Raw genomic sequence first — 19,567 nt, 5'->3', positions numbered from 1 at the left:
GCAATTAGCCCCACTTAACACCTCTGTGTTGTGTTTTGTAGCACAAACTCACCCAGAGCTTGTGCTGTTGCCAGATTCTGGCTTGCATATTTTGGTCTGAGGCTTTTAAAGTTGACCTCAGAGCTCAGGTGTGATGAAAAGCCTCCACTGTTTTCAACAGATTTCTTCTGGATTGTAAGTGGAACGAACCACTAGCCCAGAATATTCACTCGCTAGTCAGTGAGCCTCACTTAGGCAGTATTATTACCTCTTTCCTTGGGGCTAATGGCAGTAGTCGTAATTCCAAATGTATATCTTTTTTCTCTTTCTCTTTCTCTCTCTGTTCCATATATCATATCTGTCCTAATCCTGATTTTATTCTAATTGAAGCACTCGTATTCAAATCATTGTGATTTTTTCAATGCTAACATAAATGACAAAGAAGGAAATGTTCCATATATGAGAAAGTTAACCTGAAAGGTTAAATGTGTAATTTCTGTTCCAAACAGAATTGCAGATAAAACTTGATTATTACATATCTATAGAAAAAAATATGAATGGTTCTTGCAGGGGCTGAAGGTACCAACCTGGTGCAAGATTGTTGTGGGTTGTTTCCGGAGCATTGCTATGTGATTGATTAGGTTTTCTTTTTTTAATTTTTAGCATGTTGCAATGAGGTTTTTAAGGTGTTCTAAGTGGGTGCTAGTTTACTCATGTCCAAAATCACATGCACCATTGCATAGAAAAGTAATTGTACCCCTGCAAATGAAATACTAAAACACCACTAATGTTTTTAAACATTTACATTTATGCATATGTGAAAAGCTTTTACCCACACCCTTTTGCACTAAAAATGTATGCATTTTATTACTTAATGCATTCTCTGGGAATCAAACCCATGACCTGTTGCAAGCAACATGCTCTGTAATTTGAGTAGGTGTTATGCTAAGTAGGACCAGACAAACGGTTGCAGTTCAATTTGGTACCACTAGTGGCACAGTAATTACACACTTCATCTTATATTTGGACAATATGGCAGGTAAATTCAACTTAATCAGAAGATGCTAAACCTAAATTTTCCAAACCCAGCTTACTTACTTTTCTCAAAATTTTCAGTGGATGGGCAGTGGCAGGAGTGGAGTGCATGGAGTGATTGCTCGGTGACCTGTGCCAACGGAACGCAACAGCGAAAGAGGCAGTGCTCAGCGGCTGCTCATGGGGGATCTGAGTGCAGAGGACATTGGGCGGAGAGCAGAGAATGCTCCAACCCTGAATGCACAGGTATGACTCAGGATCCTTCTAAATCTCATTAACTTAAAGCAAAATCTAGGTGTATATTTTTCTTCCAGTATTTTTTAAGGGAAATCTCTCTTGAAAATCCAAAGAGGAGAAAAATAAATACCTTTTAGCAGTAGGACAGTTTTAATAACCCCATGAATCATTTGATAAACATGTTTATTATAGAGCACTGCAGTGAATACATATTTTTGTAGGCTATACGGTAAGTTAGCATTAACCTGGTCCCCTTCGATACTACACTTGTACTGGGTTGTAAGACGCTATGGGAAAAAGCTTTTTTTCACCTGAACTGAAGCCTTTTTTCAATCATGCAGTGAAACTGCAAATAAAAAACAAACCAATGGCTTGGCAGTGGAGCTGCACGAGCCTATGGCGACAAAGCCCGTCAGAATGGGCAAGGCATTTGGCTATATAAGTGGGCGTTCCCCACAGGATTCTCAGATTTCTTCTCCTTTAGCGACAACTATGCTCAATGCTGATTCGAAGCCTGCTCGCCATTGACACACCTTTGCAGCATGAATTGGGACCTCTCAGCATGGCTGACCTGCTTTCCCGCTGCTTCAGGGACGCAACAGTTCTGGTCCTTTTCCCCTGCCGCCATCCGGCAATTCTAAAAGAGCTTACTAAAAGATCAAATTGCCGTTGTTGCAAATGGCGGGTTATTAGTGCGTATACCCTGCACTCCGATGACGGCCACAATGAGTGCGTTTCCTGTTTGGGGAAATCCTACATGGAAGCTGCCCTTTCGGGAACTGAATGTTCTCACTGTGAGAACTTCAGTCCCACCTCTCTTCGCTCGCAGATCACTTTCTTTTCAGAGAGCAACTCCACTCCTCGCACCCTCCTGTTTTCGGGGGAGAGGACTCGAGCGTCCGGCTGTGAGTGAGCTCACATCGGCTCAGATCCCATGTGCCTCCCCCTCCCCCCAGAGAGGGTCTGATCAGCATCCCTCTGCCAGTGTGTGAGCGACCTGGTCTCATTTAGGGGAAGTGAGCACAAGCTGCTTGATAAAAGCATGAAATTAACAGCCTCAGATGCAGCGTAGCTGTTGGGCTCGATGACCGACCCTACCCCCTTGCCATTGTCCTCGCCCAGCGCCGTTTAAGACGGCGTCCCCTAACCATACCTTCATGGTAACTTCCCACTGTGCTTTTGAGCCACTACAGTCTACCAACATTCAGTCACTATCGCTGAAGACTGCTCAGCTTCTGGCACTAGCGTCAGTAAAGCGAATAGGTTTGCTTCAGTCGAAGTAACCTGAGAATCCTGTGGCGGACGCCCGCTTATATATCCAGATGCCGTGCCCATTCTTTGTCACCATAGACTCGTGCAGTTCTGCCAAGCCATTGGTTCATTTTTTATACACTTCACGAAAAAATGTATGCACTGTGGCCATGTTTTTTTTCTCTCAAAATATGAATAGAATATGCCAATGCATAAAGGACAGAAAAAAATGTGTGTATTTGCTAAAAAATATGTCTGTACTTTCAAAAAAATATTTTTTATATTAATGTCATATTTTATAATATAGCATCAGATTTGGAAAAATGGTCATAAAACTTTGATTTCTTTGATCCTAGGGTAACTACAGTATGATATCATATCAACGGTAAAGGCGCCTCTTCTATATACTGTATGTCAAGCATTAGCTCAAGTCTGTGTTGATAGACCATAGCAGTGGGTCTTGCTTGAGAACGCATACTCAGTATGCCTGGCAGGTATTTTTTTAAAACACACTGGGGCCCCTCAGCATGATGCTTGTAAGCTGTAAGACTCTTGCTCTACATGGTTCATGATAACAGAGAGTCTCAGTGAGAAGCTGCTTACATGGTGAGACATGCTATATTGTAGCATCAAAGTTAAAATGGAAGAAGTTGATGTTTATCATGTGCCTATACCACAGAGCATTGGATTGGTAAAAATTTTATGTTACATTAACTATTTATTTTCCAGAGTTCACATCTGAAATGTCTATATGACGAGTTTATTTGCTAAAACAGATTTTTTTGTTGTTGTTGTTGTTTTCACATTTTTTAAAATCATGTTTTTTTATGATTTTATCATGTTTTCATTGTGTTTTATTGTATTAGTTAGCTGTATTTTTTTATATTTTTTATGTTTTTCTTGCAAATATTTAACCATGAAGTTGTGATATATTTGATAAAAATGTGAGATAAAAAGTCAAAACTACAAAAGATAACGTTATATATTTTTACTTTTATTTTATTTATGATTTTTTTATAAAAATATAATTTTGGAATCACACATTGTGACATTTCAGAACTATCAAAAAGGGTCAAAATTATTTATACTTATTTCAGTTGGCATAGATTTTGACAAACAAATGCAAATGCAAATCTGCTTACTGTATAGCTGAAGGTCATTTAAGAGAAGCTTTACACCTGTGATAATAGATAGACTGAGGATGAGACATTTTTGCCATGAGTGGTAGAATATTTATTTGCTTGAATGCTTATACAAGTTCAGATATTAACCCTTTTTTTAACTGGACCATTTGACATTTATATTGAGGTGGCTTGATTAAAAGATTTTTTATGAAGCTCCGTAGAGGTCAAATACTTTATCTCTCAGTGCTTTTATATGATTTGACCATATTTATTGATTTCAGAATAACATTCCAGCAGCCTCCACATAGTCTAAATGTTAATGTAAATGTGTCCTTGAACACTAGTGTACATTCAGCACAGGTAAATGCTAGTTTACAGGTGAACATGTCCTTTCTCACGCATCATTTATAGCACAGCTGAGGGCAACATCTGTCTTTTTTCATGTTTCCCTTTGCAATGGCAAGAAACAAGATTTAACCCCGTTCATTAGATGCCCATAAAATTTTCTGAAGCCTTTTAAAACTTTACCATAAAATGTGTTTCAGGACTGGCAAAGTGAGGAAAATTATTATCCCAGTTGCAGGGCACCCTCACGCTCGTAAAGCTGAGACAAATATCAGATCATTAAACAGCACAGAACTACTGCAGCAAATTGACAGCAAACTTCAATATTCACCCTGACAACCTGTTTCCACAAAAACTGACCAAAGAAAAATTTACAATGCCAACATCCATGAAAGAGCCGCAGTCACTAAAACTCTAATCACAGACACCACTGCTAAAGTATGAAAATGATAGTGTCATGATCATTTAATCTGTGCAGCTGGAATGAATTTCAACATCTACCCTGGCCCTTAATACCTTATTATTCAATTATTGTGGCCAGTTTTGGAGAAAAGAGAAAGAAGCTGATTCCCAGTCCTCTAACAATTCTGATGTAATTGGCATTTGTTCTGATAAATGAAATTCTACTGGAGACTATTTAAAAGTTGTATTAATCTATGCTAAGAAGGTTGGAAGCTGTATTAAAGGTAAATGGTGGTAAAGCACTTCAACAAATAAATATTGCCCATTTTCTACAGTAGGTGTTCACACTATTTTGTTCAACGCCTGTATCTCTCTTTCAGCTAATGGGCAGTGGAACACTTGGGCTCCGTGGAGTGGGTGTTCTAAGTCCTGTGACGGTGGTTGGCAGCGGAGGGTGCGCATATGCCAGGGGCTGGCGGTCACGGGGCAGCCATGCGATGGCACCGGGGAGGAGGTCCGCAGATGCAGCGAGCAGCGTTGCCCAGGTAACCTGCAAATAATTGAGCCCTAAGAGTCAATTATGTCAGAATGGACAGAGAGGGTTGAATGAGAGACGGATGCAGGGATAATTATCTTTTCCGTTCAGAAATCCATGTCCATTTTTTTGTTTTTTTGCACTAAATCATTATTTGTTTGAGAAATAATGAACATATACCATAATTGTATTTTCCAGCGAGGAATGGTCAACAAACTTTTCACCAGTAATGGATATTTAATGTCACATAAATGATGTCATGCTATTCTCATCTATTAGAAGCAATTTCCATGCAAACAAAGCTTTATGTTCATGCATCTACATGCATTTTCATACATGCATAGGTTTGTTATAAGGACAGTTATAGAATCTCATAATGTTGACTGAATTAATCATTCCCGTAATCTCAAATGCTTGAAATTAGTGTTGCGGTCAAATAGATGGAACATGACTGTCTTGACAAACATTTTTAAGTAAGGATTTCCAGAGATGTATGATTTTCAGTTTATAATATAATTTGTATGTTAAAAACAATCCAGTATCATTATCAGTAATCCAGTAATATAATATAATATAATATAATATAATATAATATAATATAATATAATATAATATAATATAATATAATATAATATAATATAATATAATATTTTAAGATTTTGTATTGTTAATATTATTATTAATTCATAAATAGACAATGTGAAATTAACATCACCTTGCACTATATTGACACAAATTATTTTTATTGTATATGTGCATTAGAAATACAGTTGTATTTCCTTTTATTATATTGCAGCATTCATATGACCAAAAATGTTTTGGCAATTATATGTGGGCAACTACAGTACAATTGATTATATTCTGATCCATTTCCCCATTCTCCATCAGCATCCTTTTTTTTGTCATCTTTCTAATACCCTTTAAATAATAATAACGATCTACAAAAATTAAAAAATGTGTGTTTTTATTCCTGAACCATAGCTCCTTATGAAATATGCCCTGAGGATTATGCTGTGTCCATGCTGTGGAGAAGAACTCCCTCTGGGGAACTGGCCTTCAACAGGTGTCCTCCCAATGCCACGGGTAAGAAAAGTCACCATAGTCAGCAGTTGAAGAGCACTCAGCCTAACAAAAAGACACAAAGAAGCAATAGAACTGCGTCACAGAAAAAGAACACAGCTTATGTTTTTTTGATCAGCTTTTCTTTTGCAGCACATTTATTTCAATGATGTTGAATTTATTCATAAATTCAGAAGGGTACTATGACAAATGTTTCTCACTAGTATATTCAGCACTGCTGTGACTGCCTTTAAATGCCGTATGCTGTGTGTACCTAAAGATTTTTTGTCATTTGCATACCATTGAACCCTCCAGCATTTTGTCAACATCTTTGCGAAGCTGCAACGGAGACATAAAGGAATAAAATCTAAAAAGATAGAAACCGTTTCTCCATCGGGTATATTCTACTTTGAGATACACTCTAAAGGTGTCCCTTTTCTTTCTCTCTCTCTCCCTCTCTCCCTGGACTGGTCTGAGGTGTGAGCCTTACTGATTGTGGTCTGAAATTGGCAGAAGGTGCTGTACTGTTCTCTGTTGAGATCCTGTAACCTCCTGCTGTCTCCTGTTGTGAAGATGCTCTGCATCGCCACTACAGTGTCCTTGAAATGGCAGATGCTGGAAGAAAAATAAAAAATGCGGGCAGCACAGACTCAGAGATAACAACGAACAGTCCAGCATAACTAGAACTAGGCGAGCAGAGGCTGACTGCAAATGCGTGCATAGATGGATTAATGTCTTTTGTGGATATATTTCATTATGTGGGTGGACTGCCACCATAGGCCCGAATGTAATTTTGAATTTATTTTTTTTTTTTTATTTTGGTTTGATTACATTTAATTATTTCATTTATACATAAAAGACAAAGTGTGTCAACCCGTGGGTGGAATTAGTTAAATTTACATTTACATATTTGTTTTCCATATAACTCACATTGAAATTTTGGGTCGTGCAAAAGCACTGGAGTGGGATCTAACGGCAGCAGCATGAAATGCTGGAGAAACTTCATTCATTATGAGGAAGGAATTAAATTAAACTCCAATAAAAAACGAATGAAAGTCACAAGAATCAAACATTTGGATGTAGAAGAATGATTGGCGATAAATGTACAGGATGAGATCTTTTCACTTTTGCTTTTTCCTATTTTGTGCGCAAATGTGATTGGACGAGGTTTGTGTGATCTTGACATGTGTGTGTGAGATTCAATCTGGTCAGGCCCCTCTGTGGCAGCATGTGTTTTAATGGTGAGTTCTGAGTGCGTCCGCTTTGATCCGGCTCTGTGGGAGTTTTCTGTGATCTGTGGGTTGGATGTCCCTGCTTGGATGCCTCAGCTTGAGGGCAGACGGCTGGCTGCAGCTGTCTCTCAGGTGGGCTGAGTGTGTTTCGCTGCTGGCTGGGTTGCAGGCGGTGGAACCGTGTTAGAATGAGAGCTGATAAGACGTATGTGATAGAGGGGTGCGGGTGGGTGTGATGAGGTTGTTCCAAAAGCAAGGAAACGTCTTTAATGGGAGACGATACGTGTAGGACACGCTCTGACGGATCGGAGGCGAGGAATTTTGTGCATTTGTTTATTCGCTCTCAAATGTGGGCGGCAGACTTGTAAATATCTCAGGTTGCAGGGTTCGGTTCGCATTCGTCAAATACAAAAAAGTCAAATTGGTGCATGACAGCTGGTTTCAGTTAACATTGTAATTCTGTGAGCGGGAATTATAATCAGTTGTTTAAAGCACATAATTACAGTTTGGTTTGTTCGTATGCATATACTGCAGTGGCACATGTGAGGCACATGTGATCTGGCAACCGCCACATCTAGGTGATGATGAAGGCTTTTGCTTTTATCCTCTCCCTGAAAGATGTGTGGGCTGACAGGTGGAATGAAAAAAAAAAGACTTACAAGAACAAATATAAACCTCCTCTCTGTATCTCTCTTTTCTCCCTCCTCCTTCTTTGCAGGCACCACTAGTCGACGCTGCTCACTGGATCACCGCGGGGTGGCCTACTGGGAGCAGCCCAGCTACGCTCGATGCATTGCAAATGAATACAGATACTTGCAGCAATCAGTAGGTGCAAAGTCAGCTTCCTGTGCTCTGTTTCTGTTTGTGACGTGCCATAAATTACCCCTGCAGTCGTCACGATCACCCAAACTATTTCCACCCATTCCCTTCCCACCCGGCAATGCAGACCACCACACAGGTCTGCAAGATAAACTGCTATCATCGGAAAGGCAAATTAAACCGCTTGTATTGCAGTTTTTGAGACCCCGCTCTAATGGAGGACTCGCTCTAATTTCCTGTAAAATCTTGGAGATGGTTGTTCCAGCTTCACTGGAGCTTTTTCTGGGAACGCACCTGCGCGACACGAATGAATGATTTTCGTTCTTGTTTTCAGGTTCCTCTTATTTGACTCTTTCTCAAATGCAATAAGTTGGGTTATTTCCAAGCTTTTGGGTGTTTCTCACATACACACACACACACACAAACACACACACACGCATATTTACTTAGCTATCTAAATGGGGACATTTCATAGACTTCTATTGTTTCTATATACAGATAGTTATACTCTTTTTAACTTAAACCCACCCCTACCCCTAACCCTACTTTATTTACTTTATTTTTATGCCAGTTTTACAAATGAGGACATCCTCAAATGGAGGTGTCTGGGCGATTTTGTCAGGTTTTGTTAATTTTGGGGTTCAAATTTGTCCCCAAAATATGGTTAAGTAGGTACACACCAACCCACACACAAAAGCATGGTGGGGACTTTCCATCGTCTCGAATTAGCTTTATACTGAGGTAATGATATTTTCTATCCTCTAGCTCTCACACCTTTTTGCCGTTTAAAAATTTAATTAAGGCATTATTTATTGTTTTTTATTAGGAGGTCTGCAATCAGGTTTTACTATCCTGATGGGGGCTTTTTTCTTCACAGTGCAGGCAAAACCTGACCGACACACACACACACACACACACACACACACTCTTCTGTCTACGCTCTTTAGCCTCTTTCTCGAGTCAGTGTGTATAACATCATGCCTGCGTGACTTATGCATGGTTTTTCAACAGTTGCGTTTAATGTTGCTTGAGGAATTACGCACTTCACCTTTAAAAATTAATGGTAGTTCTTTATATTACAACTTTGTGTTAGTGTTACAGTCTTTGAAGGGCACACAGAACCCAGTCTCTTTCCCTGTGTCTGTCTTTAGGTCCAGGGGCACCTTGCTAAAGGTCAGAGGAATCTGGCAGGAGATGGCATGTCGCAGGTTACGAAGGTCCTCCTGGACCTCACCCAAAGACGCAATTTCTATGCAGGTGACCTTCTCTCTTCAGTGGAGATTCTTCGAAACGTCACAGAAACCTTCAAAAGGGCCAGCTATGAACCCTCTTCTGATGATGTTCAGGTAAAAGAGAAAATAATTTCATTTCTTGCTAACCTCATTGATTAAATCCATCTTGTAAATGTTTTAATTTGTGTTAAATGTATCTTAGGTCTTGAATGTCAGTAATGCAGGTTGAAAGTGATACCACACAGAACATTCCTGCACTACAAGACATCAGATATTTTTTCTTTTTTTTTTTACAAACAGCAAATACTCTACCATTCAAAATTTTGGAGTCAGTAATTTTCACACATAGATATGAATACTTTTATTCACCAAGAGTGCATTAAATCAATCAAAAGACTTTTATAATGTTACAAAATATTGTTAGAATGTAAATATTTTTTTTTTTCAAAATGCTGTTTTTGAACTTTCTATTCCTCAATGTATGTGTTATGGTTTCTAACACAATTTGTTTTAACTGTGGTAATAGTAAGAAATGTTTCTTGCGCCGCAAATAGGAATATTATAATGATTTCTGAAGTAGCATGTGACACTGATGACTGGATAATAGAAAATTCAGCTTTGGCATCACAGAAAATATTTCACATTATTTCTGTTTTTATTGTATTTTTGATCAAATAAATCCAGCCTTGTTGAGCATAAGAGACTTCTTTCAAAAACATTAAAAATCTTACAGACCCCAAATGTTTGAATGGTAAAATTAATTGGGAATATTTCATTATATGATTTTCGAGGGCTATTGAAAGCATTTAGAGCAACTGTATTTTTCTGTCTTTGCTGTCTTTGACATCACAACTCAGGATAGACGCTAGTGAAGGACTTGGGACTGTATGCATTCTTATGGAGCCATCAGCTGATTAGAGCTGTCATGACATTATTTTCCACCAGAATGATTAGTCACATGGCTCTAAAATGCATATCTCCAGAACTGAATGCCTGTGAGCAAAGAAAGCAGCATGCCAGTCACGTGTTTCTATAGGGTGACATACAAGTCAAGGAACTGCCATTGAGATGAATGGGAGTACTGACAGGTCTCTCCAGACATTCCAGGCATTTGGGTGAAGTTGGCGAAATGGCGCTAAATCACTTACAGCACCTTCAAAATGGCAGTGTCACTACTTGGGACCATGACTGATACATATTTTGGTGCTGTTGCCCCTCACAGAGAGCTTATGGGATTGTAACACTGTGTGCCAGCTGCTGATAGGAGATAGTCACTAAGTCTATATCATTCTATCTCAAAGCCATGTCATAACCTTCCCAATGCCGAAACAAACCGATTTTTCTCATGACCTTTTTGTGAGAATCTGAGTATGTTTACATAATATGGAGTGTAATGTGATTTTGTGCGTGTATGTGTGTGTGTGTGTGTCGGGTTGGTGTAGGAAGATTTATCTAGGCCCTGATGTGAACCGGTGTGGCCCCTCCTCCCCACGCATGTGTGCCGGAGTGGGTTGTGTGTTTTGGAATGTATTAATGCTGTGTTTAAGTGGACACATTACCACAAGAGGGAGCATAAGCATTCAAGTATAAAACAAGCGTGCCGGAGCCAAGACACTGCCTTTCTCCTGCCTTTCATGGCACAGAGGCAGAGCAGCAAACAAAAAAAGACAGGCACATGTCCAGCTGGATATCTCATTCAGCCCAGTCACCGCAGCAAACATCAGCTCTCTTTCCAGACAGCTCTCCCAAGCTCTTTCAAATTCTCTGTTCTTCCCCTTTAATTCTGTGCACATTTGAGTGATCAACCAATCCCTGAATTGAAAGCAGCAGGAAACCCCAGGTGCGTTTTAGAGACGAGACCGCTGGACATTTCCCATCATCTCACTGTAAATCAGTGCTGTGATCCTCGGTGTAATTCCCAGAGACACTGTTTGTTTAGACTTTTGAAATGTAGGGTAGATTCTTCATCATTGCCTTTTCAGGGAACACTGAGTAGTTTTTTTTCCCCTCAGACAATCCAGATATGAACATTTCTAGTTTTCCAGGACTAGGTAAAATATCAATTTTAAGTCAATTTAATATACTTAAGCAGTAGGTAAAAGAGGCCATGCTATTTTAATGAATACAGTCACTGCAAAATTCTCACAATACCACAACCTTAAGTACATTATTGCTTTTATAATACTTCATAATATAAAAATTAAGGTTGCAAAAAGTGTTTTATTATGCAAATTCATTAAACATTACCCATCTGTTATGGTACGTACTCCTTGACAATTCTGTGAATGCAGTGCAATGATTTACAAACATTAAATCTTATTCTGAATGAATTCAGTCATTCATAGCAGCTTATAACACATCTCAGAATTTGTTTTTAATGTTGTAATGATTAATTAAAGCCTTAATTATCATGCAGTTTTAATACATTTATATTCCATTAAAAGCACAGTTCTTTAAAACACATGATCAACAACCACATCCATGTTTTATATCATGCATTATATTCTTTAAAGGAATAAATAAAAATGATCTATTATGTTTTTTTATTTTTTATTTCACTTTTCAAATTCAATATCCTGTTTTTTTTTAATGAAAATGGTTGCAATTTAATATATTCTTAACTTTAAAAAGCACAATGTTTTCAACACCCATATCCAACTTTTATATGCACGTTTTAAAATGACTTATAATGCATTAAATTCTTTAATGGCATAAACAAAAATAATGTATGTATATCAGATTTCTCTTGAAATGTATTCTTTTCAAACTGTATAAATTATACAGTTGTGGTCAAAAGTTTACACTTTGCAGTATCAGCAAAATGTTAATTATTTTACCAAAATAAGAGGGATCGAAATACATGCTTTTTTTTTTGGATTTAGTACTGACTTGAATAAGATATTTCACATAAAAGATGTTTACATATAGTCCAGTAGAAAAAATAATAGTTGAATTTATAAAAATTACCCAGTTCAAAAGTATACATATGACTGATTCTTAAATCCTGAAAATAAATCCTGTTATTTGGATGAGCCAGAGCTGTTTTTTCTTTTTCTTTTCTTTTTTCTCATAGTTGTTCACGAGTCCCTTGTTTATCCTGAACTGTTAAACTGCCAAAATATTAAAAATTTACACATCTTTATTCTGCTCAGAAGTTTTCACCTCCAGACTCAATACATAATTTTTCTTTCTGGAGCACAATACTGTGTAAACATATTTTTTGTAAAAAAAAAAAAAAAAATAATAATAATAATACAATCTTTTTCAGGTCAGTACTAAATAAAACATAACATGAATTTTGTATGATCCTTATTATTTTTCACATTTTGCAAATACTGCAAAGTATATGTAAACATTTGAACACAATGTATTATATAAACTTCCAAAGCATATTGACTGAAATGAGATCACAACTGTTTATCAAAAATAATGTTACCAGCCTGTTCCTGTGACAGCTGCGTTTTACTAAATGCAATTTCTTCTCTTTACAGAATTTTTTTCAGATCATCAGCAATCTCCTGGAAGAGGAGAACAGAGAAAAATGGGAAGACGCGCAACAGGTGGGTCTGAACATTGTGAACGGGTGCTTTTTGAAGCGTTGGGGTCGAGATTGCTTTATTATAGTCACATCGCAGAGAGTATCTGGTGTTGTGTGTCACTCTGAGGCTGTATATTGTGTGATGAGCCTTCAGCAAATCGATTGCAATCACCGGTGCAGATGCTTTAGGTAAGTGTCAGGTCAAAGAGGTGCCTGTTGCCACAGGTAGGGCTGTGTCAAATCAAACCTTCTCTGCCAAATACTGAGCTTCCCTGCTGTTCTTATTGGTGGAAGGACGTTTGCAATATCCACTGCAGCCACTTGGTGGCAGCAGCATTGGCAGCATATGTCCAGCTCTCATGCCCTCCGTCAGCAGTCTTCTCTCACTCTCACTTCTCTCAGAGAGACAGTCTAAAAGCAGCCTGAGGGATTTGAACTTGAACAGGCTGAATGTTCTGCAGAGACTCTCCAACTGCATTATTATTGCATTGAACCAAATTGCGTGTCTTAAATTGTTTCTTTCTTTCCTTTAAGCCTGAACTGGTAATGCCTCTTAAGCAGACAGTGGTAATGTTACTGTCTGTCAAGCGTAAGCTGCTTTGGAGCTCCTTCGTCTAATGTTTATCTCCCGATTTCTGGTAAAACGTGTCCTTGAGCGAATTGGGGTGCTGTGTGTCAACCGAATTAGCCCTTTACAAGAATTTACAGTAGGGTAGTGTCACAAGGCTTTTAAAGGAATGTAATATGTTTTTCAGTCAGGAGTGTGTTCGGAGATCAGGTCACATAGCCGGTTGCTTGTTTTGCCAGAAGAGTTTTGCTTGGTTAAATCTGTCCCCAGAGCAGAGGGGACTCCCGTTTTCCATTCACGTTCCTCCTCTGCTTTATCACAGATTGGATCTTCAAGCTCCTCAAATTCATTAAAGGACATCTGAGACGGTTTCCACCAGCTCTGTCAAATGATTGACCTTAGAAAGCCCTGACGTTTAAAGATCACCCAGGATTTGGTCTTCTCTGTCTGTCTTGTCTTCTTCTTTAGAGTCAGCTTCATTAGTTACTTTAACTGATGGTGTTGTTTGCTTTTAGATAGTAGTGGGATACATTTTATTTCATATCCTAATCCATAGGATAATAGTAAATACATATAAAAATATATATAAAAATGTTTTGTCAAACATATTATTATACATATTATACAAACATGAAAACCCAAACACTTTAAGCATTTAACATTTATTCTAAAATAATAGTTTAAGGCGGTAACGATTGTGACTTATGTTAAGCTGTTCTTTTAAATAGTTAACTTTGAACTATTTTTTACTTTTTCGGATAATTAATCATCAAAGCTCCGTAAATATTGGTCACAGACAGAGACTTACATATATATATATATATATATATATATATATATATATATATATATATATATATATATATATATATATATATATATATATATATATATATATATATTGTATGTCAAATTTTTTTTCTCATCCATCCATAGCAAAGGAGTAATATTATATTATATTATATTATATTATATTATATTATATTATATTATATTATATTATATTATATTATATTATATTATATTATATTATATTATATTATATACAAATAAAATACAAATAAAAATGTAACAGTAGAAGTTAGTTAAATATATGATAATAATAGCTTTTGTAATATATTATACCATATATTAAATAAAAAAAATTAAAAAAATAAAAACATAATGTATTATATTTATAATTTTATTTCTGGAAAAAAAATATTTTATTTATTTAGGAAGTTGCATTTAAAAGTAGAGTATAATGGATCCTAATCTGTAAAGTAGAAGATTTATAGTGAGTTATATAAATAAACAAAATAAAATATTAATATTAATTAAAATAATTATATATTATATTATAAAAGCCATAACTATACATTTAATATAATACAAAAATTATAACACAAACTTTATATATATATATATATATATAAATATAGATATATAGGTAATATTATTTTGGTGTGTTTCTGTTAGCAAAGACAGTTGCCTTGGTATTTTGGTGCAAATGTGCTACGTTCATACAGTACATACTAGTTGGATATACTTATGGCTGAAATATAAATGGCAGAAGAGTACAACAGGACAAGAAATATTAATATGACAGCAGAGAATATATATGACAGCACAAAATGTACTGTATTTGCATGTTACTCAGTGCAAAAACAGTGCTGGTTCATCTAATGGCCGTCAACCTCGGCCATTTCCCGCATTGCTGTCTTCCCTGCACACTTCAGCAGCCCAGCGCTGTTGCCATGGAGAGGGATGCTCTCTGCTGTCCCCCAGCAGTCTGAACGAGGGAGGATGGGCTGATCTGCCTGCGTGCCCTCAGCATCTCTCTCCCTCTCTGCAGCCTGTCTGATTGGCTTGGCCCAAGATCGGCCCCCATGCGAATGCAGAGTCTGACTCCTGCCAAGAGGATTATTAGATATGTGACTTTATCGCCCTGTTTCTGCACCTCACTAAGGGTGCTAATTATGAAATGTCACTCAGTGCTCTTTTTCTGTACCCATGTTTTTATTTATTTATCAGTATTTTTTACTTTTTCAGATTGGCGGCAATGTTTTTCTGTGCTCTGTTTGTTGTCACGAGGAGAGGGGGTTCAGATGCTAATGAGATGAGAGAAATAGGAAGCACATTGTCATATGGCATGTAAATCCATACTGTAAATCTGCTGAGTAAAAGAGTTAAGACAACTTGGCATGTGAAAGTCTTAATTAAACTACTATAGCAAACAGAGCAGAGTTATTTTATTATTTATAATGTATTATAGTTTTTTTTCTTTCTTTTTTTTCTTTTACATATCTAATTAGCTTTTATATTTTATATTTTCAATTTCATAATTTTTTTTTTTTAGTAATTTTATGTTTTATTTTATTATTATTAGTTTTTGCTTTTTTTTCACGTTTAGTAATTTTAGTACTTCAGCTTAAACATTTTATCTCATTTAGATGCCTAGGCAACATTTCTAATTTATTTTATTTTACTATTTTATGATTACTATTTTAATTAATGAAATTGTATTAAAATATGTGCATTATTTCATGCATTGTGAGCTAACATGAACAATACATTTTTTTAAATTTTACTAACAAAGGTTAAATTCTGTAAAAATTTCACTGAATATTGTTGGCTCATGCTAAAATCATTAACAAATTATAAAAATCTGATGGCAGATGTAAATAGCCAAGTTCAGTTACCTGAATAGTGATGCTATTAACTGCAAGAGAGCAGGTGCTATGACAGGCTGAGGCTGTGGAACCGGGAGGGCGGTGAGCCTGAAATCCTCCACCGCATTTGCTCTGACACTGATGGCTGGTCCACCAGAGAGGCTCTGAGCCCTGCACAATCACTCTGCTGCATGAGTTTGTCTTTGTGAAGGACTCAGCAGACAGGATGCAAGGCTCTAACGTATGAGATACAGAGGAAGTGCCCTTTAAAAAGTCTTTATAGTCTCCTTTCGAAAGAGTTGGTCAATGTGCCTTTACTAGGCTCATCTATCTATCTATCTATCTATCTATCTATCTATCTATCTATCTATCTATCTATCTATCTATCTATCTATCTATCTATCTGTCTATCTGTCTGTCTGTCTGTCTGTCTGTCTGTCTGTCTGTCTGTCTGTCTATCTATCTATCTATCTATCTATCTATCTATCTATCTATCTATCTATCTATCTATCTATCTATCATCTTCCATCCATTCAGCCATCCATAGTTTGTTCTTTCATTCTGTTCTGTTGTTTTATTAATGTTTGTTCAAGTTTGTTCTATCATTCATAGTTTTTTCTTTGTCTGTCATTCGTTATATCATTTTATTCATCTTTTAGCTATAACCATTTAAACCTTCCAATTTAACACCAAAAGTTTTCTTTAGTTTCTTGTAATTAAATATAAATGAATTTCAAATCCATCTAAAATCCCTCAGATTTGTAATTGTGTTGCAGGTGAGTAACATTTCTCTCCTTTGTGCCCTATGTTTCTTTTTTCCCAGATTTACCCGGGGTCTGTGGAGCTCATGCACGTCATTGAAGAGTTCATCCACATCGTCGGACTGGGAATGAAGGACTTCCACAATGCCTACCTGTTGACAGGAAATCTGGGTAACAGAGCCGCAGAAACCTTCCCACAAGCCACTCGTCTCGCTGACTATTCCAGTCAGCTCTGTGTGTCGTCAGTAATTGAGGATAAATGGTGCATGGAGGGGGGCAAACAAATGCCAGTCGATAATGTTAATTGAAATCAAGCCCTTTCCACTTAATGTACTAAATTCTAATGCAAACAGCCTCATCTTATTTCAGCTCGGAAAAGAGAAGACAGTGTTTGGATATATCTATTGCAGCATGCTTTGATCTCATTTTCAAAAACAAAATCTTTTGGCCTCTTATCTGATTGCTTTTTTATTTCCGTTTCTAAAGTAAGGGTTTTAAACATCCATTTTCCCATAAACCTCCCATGTCACTGAAAGAATCCAGTGCTAAATGTCGAATACTGATTCCCTTTCCAGTCATTTGAACTAAATCAAAGTTAAATAGCTAAAAAGATCCCTTTGCTTCCAGTGATGAAGCACATTTGCTTAGTTTTTGTAATCCGAGCACACAGAACGTTGACCCATGAAATTGCAATCTGCATGAATTGCAGAGCTCAACAAATATGAAATGAATGGATAAAGAATGACCTTCCTATATGTCAGCAGAGTCTATAATGTTTGGAATGGTGCTTACACCCAACTATCATTAAAAAGGTAATTCTACTGAAGGGCACCTTTGATATCTTCTTTAATGTTAACTTATTTTATGTGTCTTGCCATAAAACATTGAAAGGATTGTGCTGTCATGATATTATGTACAGTACAATGAAGTATCAAGACATTTAAAGCTTTGTTAGTATGGGCAAAAATCTTTGCAAATTATACATTGCATTATCAGATTTTGTATCAAGTTTTCTTGGCACTTTTTTCTATGAATACAGTACACTTTCATTACTTTTTAAAAAGCATTTTAAGTATTAATTTAATGACCTTGACCTTCTTGGCTGTATCCAAAAAGCTAAGAACCTTCTGAGATTTTTAAAGAAAATTTCGAACACCTTTCATTGGCCATATTAATAAAATCTTTTAGGCCCTATTTTTTATCCCATTATGGAAGTGTAATTTATATTAATTTACCTGCTGACTGTCAAATTTATATAACGAAAACCACATAAAATGCTCGCATAACAGATGTTTCGAGGTTTTTTCCGGGCAAGAATGAATCTTCATTAAGCCAGTTCAAACATGACCACCACATCTCAGTGTGTAAGATAAAACGCATCGCCAGAACATCATAAACATAAACATTTTAATGTCAGCCACTGACCAGGCAAAGTAAACCTGTGATTGAAACTACTTCTTGTAGTCTGGAGATGAAACTGAGTGATGTTGCGTCATACAGCTGCTGCTACAGATGCATAAAGACTTTAGAAAATCACTAAAAGTGAACATTATTGAAACATGTCTATTCGAGACATTATCTATCTATCTATCTATCTATCTATCTATCTATCTATCTATCTATCTATCTATCTATCTATCTATCTATCTACAGGTATCTATCTATCTATCTATCTATCTATCTACAGGTATCTATCTATCTATCTATCTATCTATCTATCTATCTATCTATCTATCTATCTATCTATCTATCTATCTATCTATCTATCTATCTATCTATCTATCTTTATAGTAAAATGTATTTTCTTTACAGAGAAAGTGGCAAGATGAAAACCACTATTGTTGTTTCAAAAAATACATTCATCGGTAATCGCTCCCAAGATGAATTCAATGGGTCATCTTGTTAATGGTATAAATTAATTACACCAATGAAAGAAAATTTCATCATGAACAAGAACATGAACAACAATATCACATTAGAACACAGAAATTCCAAAATGACATTTCCCTTACATTCAACTTCCGAAAGTGCATTCATCTTTACCATGCAACAATCATTTAGTTGACTAGTGCTTTGTGCTGTACTAGCAAAAACATAAATGGCATTTATAAAAACACTCACACTGTCAAGCTATGCAATATTGTGTTCATAATCGAATGTGATTCATCTAAAGAATGCGATATAGGTACGTTTACATGGACACTTTTTGCTTCCATTGGAATGAATTCATTCTGATTGACGAATCCGAACGTAGTGTTTACATGAACGCTGAATAAAGTGATCGGATTGCTATTTGCATTTATATGTTACAAGCTTCTGGTCGGATTTATTCTTTTGACATGCGCATACTGCATGAATATGCAGAGTTTCCCCGCTGTTGTCGCATACTGTTTTAAAAAGCACACTTGATATTCATCTATTGGGTTCTAATTAGGTGACGACCAGCACATTAACTGTTGTGCAGTACTGCCGACATGATAAAACAGTAAAAGTGCCCCTTTCTGCACCCAAACAGCTTAAAAAGTCTTAAACAAGGACTGGTGGGATGTTTTCCTGCTCCACTTCACAGACGTTGAGTGAAAAGGGGTGTTTTATGATGATTAAACACTCATTTATGACACTTCACCAGGAAGAATAGCTCTTTCCGCTCGTCATACATCATTACTCTATTGTTATGTCACTGCACATGCACAGTACTTTCCAGTTTCGGCTTTCAATCTGATCAAGTGTTTACATGTCCTCTCGGTCAGATTACAAAAGGAATAAACCACCACTTAAAATCCGATCTAAATTTTAAGT

The 19,567-nt window shown here is 36.6% G+C and overlaps 1 protein-coding gene across 5 annotated transcripts in view; it reads left to right on the top strand.

Moving 5' to 3' along the window:
• LOC132110482 (adhesion G protein-coupled receptor B3-like) overlaps positions 1-19,567 on the top strand; it is a 164,686-nt gene that overhangs the window by 80,705 nt on the left and 64,414 nt on the right. For all 5 annotated transcript variants that reach the window (XM_059517124.1, XM_059517123.1, XM_059517125.1 and 2 more), the window contains 7 exons: positions 1,096-1,260; positions 4,754-4,918; positions 5,890-5,991; positions 7,918-8,024; positions 9,170-9,364; positions 12,742-12,810; positions 16,831-16,939. In XM_059517124.1, the coding sequence (XP_059373107.1) occupies positions 1,096-1,260; positions 4,754-4,918; positions 5,890-5,991; positions 7,918-8,024; positions 9,170-9,364; positions 12,742-12,810; positions 16,831-16,939 (912 nt within the window). The remainder of the gene's footprint in view (positions 1-1,095; positions 1,261-4,753; positions 4,919-5,889; positions 5,992-7,917; positions 8,025-9,169; positions 9,365-12,741; positions 12,811-16,830; positions 16,940-19,567) is intronic.

The sequence above is a fragment of the Carassius carassius genome, chromosome 30, assembly GCF_963082965.1.
Source record: "Carassius carassius chromosome 30, fCarCar2.1, whole genome shotgun sequence".
Classification (NCBI taxonomy): Eukaryota; Metazoa; Chordata; class Actinopteri; order Cypriniformes; family Cyprinidae; genus Carassius; species Carassius carassius.
Note: the sequence above shows the minus strand (reverse complement) of the source record. Positions and strands in the feature narration are given on the sequence as shown.